Below are 8,984 nucleotides of genomic sequence, written 5' to 3' on the forward strand. Positions count from 1 at the left end.
GGGCGGACAGAGACGCGCCAGTGGCTTTAAAACCGAAAATCAAAATACATGTTTGCTTTTAAAAAAATAAATAAATAAAACAAAGTGGTTTTTTTTCAAGCTCCACGCTCGAGAGCCGTGTGGGCGAATGGGCGGAAGTGAGCGGCGGCCGGTAAGAGTGATGGGATGACAGGTTTATCAAACGCCGGCTGTTTTCCAATTCTTTGAAAAAGTCCCGAGGGGGCAAACTTCGACTGAACTTTAGTCTAGGGACACCCACGTAATATCATATATCGCTTTCTTTCTCTCTTTCTCTCTCTCTCTCTCTCTCTCTCTCTCTCTCTCTCTCTCTCTCTCTCTCTCTCTCTCTCTCTCTCTCTCTCTCTCTCTCTCTCTTTTCAACTCATCTGATGTTTGATCAAAACCGTTTTCTATTCGGGGATATTTAGAGAGCGAGTCGTCTGAGTGAAGTTATCCGACAACAGAACTCTGCGTCCCGTCCCCAGTCACGATGCTTTCCTAAAAAAGGAGCCACTGTGTGTGTGTGTGTGTGTGACCCTGAGCAAGTCACTGAACCTCCTTGTGCTCCGTCCTTCAGGATGAGACGTCAAACAAACGAGCTCCTATTGGAAGTGACTCTGCAGCAGCCACTGACTCCCTGTGTGTGTGTGTGTGACCCTGAGCAAGTCACTGAACCTCCTTGTGCTCCGTCCTTCAGGATGAGACGTCAAACAAACGAGGGTGTGGAATTCAATATGTTAACAAGGGAACATTATTCAGCAGTTTTCATTGGACTCTATGAAGCTGAGGGAGTTCATTCTATATAGAGGGGTTGGAATTCAATATGTTAACAAGGGAACATTATTCAGCAGCTTTCATTGGACTCTATGAAGCTGAGGGAGTTCATTCTATATAGAGGGTGTGGAATTCAATATGTTAACAAGGGAACATTATTCAGCAGCTTTCATTGGACTCTAGGAAGCTGAGGGAGTTCATTGTAGAGGGGGGTGATGATGCTAAACTTTTGGCTCTGACTGAATATATATCACTAAAAAAAGTATACAGAAATAACTCAATACGAATATCATATCATGCATTTTTTTCAGCAGCAGGGTCATGTACAAACAGCTAAGCCAGGGGCGTTCTGTATATATATATCTATATTCCATATATAAACTGCTTTTGAAAGAACTCTTTTTGATTGTGGATGTGAGATCAGAGGTCAGAGGTCAGATGAACACGTGACGTAGTCGCATTCTAAATAGAAGCTTCCATCGCCTTTCTTTTCCTGTATGAGTGTATCTTAGTCTATCTTAGTGGTTAAACAGTAATATATACATACAGAACCTTCAAATGTGTTTGAGGGGCAACATTATTATTATTATTATTATTATTATTATTATTATTATTATTATTATTATTATTATTATTATCATTATTATTATTATTATTATTATTATTATTATTATTATTATTATTATTATTATTATTATAAGTAGTGGTATTGTTATTAGTAGTAGTTCTATTATTTAAATCTTATTCATATTATAAAACTGTGTGTAGATTTCCATCATATTTTTCTCTCTCATTATAAAAGCTTCCCACAGTAAAAGCACAGCAAAGTGTAATAAAGCACAGAGAGGTGTGGTAAAGCATAGGGAAGCATTGTAAAGTACAGAGAGGTCTGGTAAAGCATAGGGAAGCATTGTGAAGCACAGAGAGGTCTGGTAAAGCATAGGGAAGCATTGTGAAGCACAGAGAGGTCTGGTAAAGCACAGGGAAGCATTGTAAAGCACAGAGAGGTGTGGTAAAGCATAGGGAAGCATTGTAAAGCACAGAGAGGTCTGGTAAAGCATAGGGAAGCATTGTAAAGCACAGAGAGGTCTGGTAAAGCAAAGGGAAGCATTGTAAAGCACAGAGAGGTCTGGTAAAGCATAGGGAAGCATTGTAAAGTACAGAGAGGTCTGGTAAAGCATAGGGAAGCATTGTGAAGCACAGAGAGGTCTGGTAAAGCATAGGGAAGCATTGCAAAGCACAGAGAGGTCTGGTAAAGCATAGGGAAGCATTGTAAAGCACAGAGAGGTGTGGTAAAGCATAGGGAAGCATTGTAAAGCACAGAGAGGTCTGGTAAAGCATAGGGAAGCATTGTAAAGCACAGAGAGGTCTGGTAAAGCAAAGGGAAGCATTGTAAAGCACAGAGAGGTCTGGTAAAGCATAGGGAAGCATTGTAAAGTACAGAGAGGTGTGGTAAAGCATAGGGAAGCATTGTAAAGCACAGAGAGGTCTGGGAAAGCATAGGGAAGCATTGTAAAGCACAGAGAGGTCAGCTGAAAAAAAAAGTCAGGCAGCTGTGCGTTAGTGCATAGCACAGCACCCCCTGCTGTTCGTTCCTGGTTATCACACCTTCGAAAAAGTGATAATTTATTTATTTATTTATTTCACAGCGACAGAGCTAAAACGCTCTTACAATGACACACTTCCCTTTACTGGGACAGAGGTTTGAGGAAAAGGAAACACGGGTTCAAATACTGCACAGCGTGTGTTCTATCTCTCCTCCCGACACTCCGGAGGTCTCAGCTCCTCGAAGTCCTGTCCGATTTGTCCCGTCAGCCTCTCCAAGTCTGCTAGGGTGCTGCTCCAGGAATGGAAAACTTCGTTATGGGAAACCGAGCCCGGAAACTTCACCTGGACTGGAATGGTCTTCAAGTGCAGTACCAGCATGCTGTCCTGCAGGGGGCGACAAAGACACGCATAAAAAATACAATTGTAACTTCAGAGGAGTCTTATTCAGGTGCAGTACCAGCATGCTGTCCAGAAGGGGGCGACAAAGACACGCATGAAAAATGCAAGGTACATTTTACAATAGTGAGACTACAGAAATATAAGTTTTAAGAGAATCAGATTCAGGTGCAGTACTAGCATGCTGTCCAGCAGGGGGCGACAAAGACACACGACACAAGTTAAACTTTAGTGTAGTCAGACTAGAGGTGCAGTACCAGCATACAGCCCAGCAGAGGGCGACAAAGACACATGAAATACAAGTGAAAGAGAAATCAGATAATTAAAAAATGTGACATTTTTAAATCTAACATGAAATACTGTACTAGTGTTAGGGCTAGTGTTTTTTTGCTCACCAGGACTCTGTATCGCGCCTCCAGGTTCTTCAGGTCCGCTGTGATCCCTCTCACCTCAGACTCTCTCTCTCCAAAAATGTCTTTCAGTTTCCTTGCCTCCGAGAGTCCCATCAGCCAGGCTGTGTGACTGAGATACTGGAGCAGAACTGAGAATCTGTGAGACACTGAGACCTGGGAGAGAGGGGAAGAGAGGAGTGAGGAGAGAGGAGAGAGGGGAGAGGGGAGAGGGGAGAGGGGAGAGGGGAGAGAGGGGAGAGGGGAGAGGAGAGGGGAGAGGAGAGAGGAGAGGGGAGAGAGGAGAGGAGTGGGGAGAGAGGAGAGGAGAGGAGGAGAGAGGAGAGAGGGGAGAGGAGAGAGAACAGGAGTGTATAGAAGGTGAACTCACTCTGTTCCTGTCCCACAGTGCTGTTACGTTGGGCTGGGAGGGCAGTCTTGACAGGAGCCCTGAACCCCACGTTGTTTTCTGAAACAGAGAAAATATTACTCATTATGAATATATACTGAATAATATATACAGCACTAGACCCTGATATTGATGCAATCCAGCCCTCTGAAATGTCTTTATAATATACAGCGCTAGACCCTGATATTGATGCGATCCAGCCCTCTGAAATGTCTTTATAATATACAGCACTAGACCCTGATATTGATGCGATCCAGCCCTCTGAAATGTCTTTATAATATACAGCACTAGACCCTGATATTGATGCGATCCAGCCCTCTGAAATGTCTTTATAATATATAGCGCTAGACCCTGATATTGATGCGATCCAGCCCTCTGAAATGTCTTTATAATATACAGCGCTAGACCCTGATATTGATGCGATCCAGCCCTCTGAAATGTCTTTATAATATACAGCGCTAGACCCTGATATTGATGCGATCCAGCCCTCTGAAATGTCTTTATAATATACAGCACTAGACCCTGATATTGATGCGATCCAGCCCTCTGAAATGTCTTTATAATATACAGCACTAGACCCTGATATTGATGCGATCCAGCCCTCTGAAATGTCTTTATAATATACAGCACTAGACCCTGATATTGATGCGATCCAGCCCTCTGAAATGTCTTTATAATATATAGCGCTAGACCCTGATATTGATGCGATCCAGCCCTCTGAAATGTCTTTATAATATACAGCGCTAGACCCTGATATTGATGCGATCCAGCCCTCTGAAATGTCTTTATAATATACAGCACTAGACCCTGATATTGATGCGATCCAGCTCTCTGAAATGTCTTTATAATAGACAGCACTAGACCCTGATATTGATGCGATCCAGCCCTCTGAAATGTGTTTATAATATACAGCACTAGACCCTGATATTGATGCGATCCAGCCCTCTGAAATGTGTTTATAATACACAGTTGAAACCGAGTCTATTGGCTTCCCAGGGATCTCTCAGAACTACATTTCCCATCATCCTCCTGCTCGCTGGTAAATCCATCTCGTTACATATGTGAGCAGGAGGATGATGGGAAATGTAGTCCGGAAGCCATCTTTGAGGCAGTGGAATGTAATTTAAAAGTTTTAAAAAGTGGTCAAAATGTTTAAAAAAATAAATAAATAAATAAAACACACGCCTTACGTTAACAGTAGCAACACACAGGAACATAAACAAAAAAATTAAAATACTTTTGAAGGAGCATTTTTAAGGAGTTTTGCAGAAATTGTCGAAATAAATAATTGTCGACTTTTCTTGGCTCCTCCACAAAGGCTACGAATGATTTTTATTTCCCTAAAATCCGTTGTTTTAGAGAAACTTTCCATTGGGGTATGTAAACTTAAAAACAAAACATAACTATAAGCACGCGCTCTCTCTCTCTCTCTCTCTCGTAATTACAATTTATCAAAATTGATTACCAAAAAAAAAATAAAAAATACAACGAAAACTGTTTATGCCTGGTTGACCTGGAAAAAAAAAAATTGTTTTTCGGATTCTGTCATGTTGGGTTAAGATTTGGGGCCACTTTGAAAAAATCGCGTCAAGATTAATTTTTTTTATAAAAAGTTCAGTTTCCGGTCCCGCGTTTTTAATTCTTAAAGAGAAATTCTGCTTTAATTCATAATCTCCTGTCGTTAATTTACTCCAGTCGTCCTTTCTTTATAAGGAAACCCTCGATATAATGAATAAAAGGCCTGAACTGCGACAGGGGAGTTACAGCGAGAGTGTGAGAGAGATTATATATAGAGAGAGAGAGAGAGATTATATCTAACATTGTGTAAATCTTTGATGCTGTAATTATTCATAATTCCATGCTGTATTCATTTCATTTTTGATATTTTGTTTTCACAGAACCAGTATGTCACATCTCACCAGTATAAACGGCTTACTTGTTAAGACAGGCTGCTGAATGGAGATCAAATAGCGAGTCTTTGAGTCGGAGTATTTGCATACAGTGTTGAATTAGTTTCTGTGTGTGCGTGCGTGTGACAAAATGATATCTCCAAAAAAAAACTCTACCAGAAGCCAAAATTGTAGTACAGCATTATTTCATGTTAGATTTCGAAATGTCGCATTTTTCAGCTTGTCAGTTTTTGGTTAAGTAGATGGAAAACTACAAAGCGCTGTTGTCTTCAAATGAATCAGTCACAAAGGTAGATAGATAGATAGAGACAGACAGACAGACAGACAGAAACACAGACAGACAGACAGACATAAACACAGACAGACAAACAGACAGACAGACAGACATAAACACAGACAGACACACACACAGACAAACAGACACACACACAGGCAGACAAACAGACACACAGACAGATAGACAGACAAACAGACAGACAGACACACGCAGACAAACAGAAACACAGACAGACAGACAGACATAAACACAGACAGACAGACAGACACACACACAGGCAGACAAACAGACACACAGACAGACACACAGAGACACACAGACAGACAGAAACACAGACAGACAGACAGACATAAACACAGACAGACAGACACACAGACAGACAGACATAAACACAGACAGACAGAAACACAGACAGACAGACACACAGACAGACAAACAGACAGACACACACACAGACAGACAGACAGATAGACAGACAGACAGACAGACAGACACACAGACAGACACACACACAGACAGACACACAGACACACACACAGGCAGACAAACAGACACACAGACAGACACACAGAGACACACACAGACAGACAGAAACACAGACAGACAGACAGACATAAACACAGACAGACAGACACACAGACAGACAGACATAAACACAGACAGACAGAAACACAGACAGACAGACACACAGACAGACAAACAGACAGACACACACACAGACAGACAGACAGATAGACAGACAGACAGACAGACAGACACACAGACAGACACACACACAGACAGACACACAGACACACACACAGGCAGACAAACAGACACACAGACAGACACACAGAGACACACACAGACAGACAGAAACACAGACAGACAGACAGACATAAACACAGACAGACAGACACACAGACAGACAGACAGAAACACAGACAGACATAAACACAGACAGACAGAAACACAGACAGACAGACAGAAACACAGACAGACAGACACACAGACAGACACACACACAGACAGACAGACAGATAGACAGACAGACAGACAGACAGACACACGGACAGACACACACACAGACAGACAGACAGACAGATAGACAGACAGACACACAGACACACACACAGACAGACAGACACACAGACAGACAAACAGACAGACACACACACAGACAGACAGACAGATAGACAGACAGACAGACACACAGACAGACAGACACACAGACAGACAAACAGACAGACAGACAGATAGACAGACAGACAGACAGACAGACAGACAGACAGACACACAGACAGACACACACACAGACAGACAGATAGACAGACACACAGTGGCAGGGTGAGAGCGGATTGTTGTTACTCACGATCTGTTGCTGCAGGCCCCGGATCCTGGCCTGCACCAGAGACACCGCGTTGCTGTTCCTGTCGTGTTCTGCGCAGTGGGGCGAGACGGAGCGGTCGTGCCTCGTCCAGACCAGCAGGGGGCGCCCCTCGCTCAGCCCAGGCAGTGTGGACAGCTGCAGAATCATGAGCCACTCCAGCCAGCGAACCCCTGGTCAAACAAACAGCACCCGTTACATTGAACCAGTATCCAGAGCTTCCCTATGCTTTACCCGACCTCTCTGTGCTTTACAATGCTTCCCTATGCTTTACCAGACCTCTCTGTGCTTTACAATGCTTCCCTATGCTTTATCAGACCTCTCTGTGCTTTACAATGCTTCCCTATGCTTTACCAGACCTGTCTGTGCTTTACAATGCTTCCCTATGCTTTACCAGACCTCTCTGTGCTTTACAATGCTTCCCTATGCTTTACCAGACCTCTCTGTGCTTTATTACACTTTGCTGTGTTTTTTACTATGGGAAAACTTTGACAGAAGTCTTTCTCAGCGTCTTCAGTGTAAATTCAATGGCAAACGTTTCCACTAGAAGTCTTTCTCAGCGTCTTCAGTGTAAATTCAATGGCAAACGTTTCCACTAGAAGTCTTTCTCAGCGTCTTCAGTGTAAATTCAATGGCAAACGTTTCCACTAGAAGTCTTTCTCAACGTCTTCAGTGTAAATTCAATGGCAAACTTTTTGACTTGTACATTAACTATACATCAACACATTTTATATATATATAGACACTATACATTATATTTAAACATTTACTACATTAACTTTGGCAACACTTTTATGATGTGTCAAGCTGATAAATAACTAGATAGAGGAGAGAGAGAGGAGGAGAGAGGGGTGGAGAGGAGTGAGAGAGGGAGGAGTGGAGAGGAGGGCTTGTGGTGAATGTTGGTACAAGTCTTGACTCATCCCAGTGCGACTATATTCAAATCAGCTGGCAGAGATGAAAACTGTGAGTAAACAGAAACAAAACACAGTGACAGCAGCGCAGTGTAATGAAACACAGCATTATAAACCACAGAGTGGTGTGGTAAAGCATAGGGAAGCATTGTAAAGCACAGAGAGGTCTGGTAAAGCATAGGGAAGCATTGTAAAGCACAGAGAGGTGTGGTAAAGCATAGGGAAGCATTGTAAAGCACAGAGAGGTCTGGTAAAGCATAGGGAAGCATTGTAAAGCACAGAGAGGTGTGGTAAAGCATAGGGAAGCATTGTAAAGCACAGTGTGGTCTGGTAAAGCATAGGGAAGCATTGTAAAGCACAGAGAGGTCTGGTAAAGCATAGGGAAGCATTGTAAAGCACAGAGAGTCCGAATCTGTGACGTCATTTCCATTGATTTGCAAGAACAAACTGAGCAATACATGAATGAATAACTTACCGAGATGCATCATACTGCCAGCCAGCCCAGACTGAATCAGAGGAGACAAGTGTAGATACATACCTAAAAACAAGAGGATCTGCACAGAGAGAGAGGGAGGGTGGAGAGAGAGAGAGAGAGAGAGGAGAGAGAAGAGAGGGAGAGGAGAGAGAGAGAGGGGAGAGGAGAGAGGTAGGAGAGAAGAGAAGAGAGAGGAGGAGAGGAGAGAGGAGAGGCGAGAGGAGAGGGGAGAGAGGAGAGGGGAGAGGAGAGAGGAGAGGAGAGAGAGAGGGGGAGAGGAGAGAGAAGAGAGGGAGAGGAGAGAGGAAGGAGGGAAGAGAAGAGAGAGGCGAGAGGAGGGGAGAGGGGAGAGGAGAGGAGGGGGAGAGAGGAGAGAGGGGAGAAGAGAGAGGGGGAGGAGAGAGAGAGACAAAGCTGGCAGTGCAAAGTGTCCCACAGTATCTGTCTCTGTCTGTGTGTGTGTGTTTGTGTGTCTGTCTGTCTGTGTGTGTGTGTGTGTGTCTGAATTCACTGGAAGTCATTGAGT

The 8,984-nt window shown here is 43.3% G+C and overlaps 1 protein-coding gene across 1 annotated transcript; it reads right to left on the bottom strand.

Moving 5' to 3' along the window:
* Nucleotides 1-2,523: 2,523 nt before the first annotated feature.
* Nucleotides 2,524-8,541, bottom strand: LOC117970162 (uncharacterized). The gene is made up of 5 exons (XM_059018871.1): nucleotides 8,459-8,541; nucleotides 7,055-7,242; nucleotides 3,499-3,576; nucleotides 3,114-3,284; nucleotides 2,524-2,706 (listed from the first exon to the last, which is right to left on the bottom strand). Exons 1-5 carry the CDS (start codon nucleotides 8,517-8,519, stop codon nucleotides 2,524-2,526), a joined length of 681 nt encoding a protein of 226 aa, XP_058874854.1. The 5' UTR covers nucleotides 8,520-8,541.
* Nucleotides 8,542-8,984: the final 443 nt, after the last annotated feature.

This window comes from Acipenser ruthenus, unplaced genomic scaffold (assembly GCF_902713425.1).
Source record: "Acipenser ruthenus unplaced genomic scaffold, fAciRut3.2 maternal haplotype, whole genome shotgun sequence".
Classification (NCBI taxonomy): Eukaryota; Metazoa; Chordata; class Actinopteri; order Acipenseriformes; family Acipenseridae; genus Acipenser; species Acipenser ruthenus.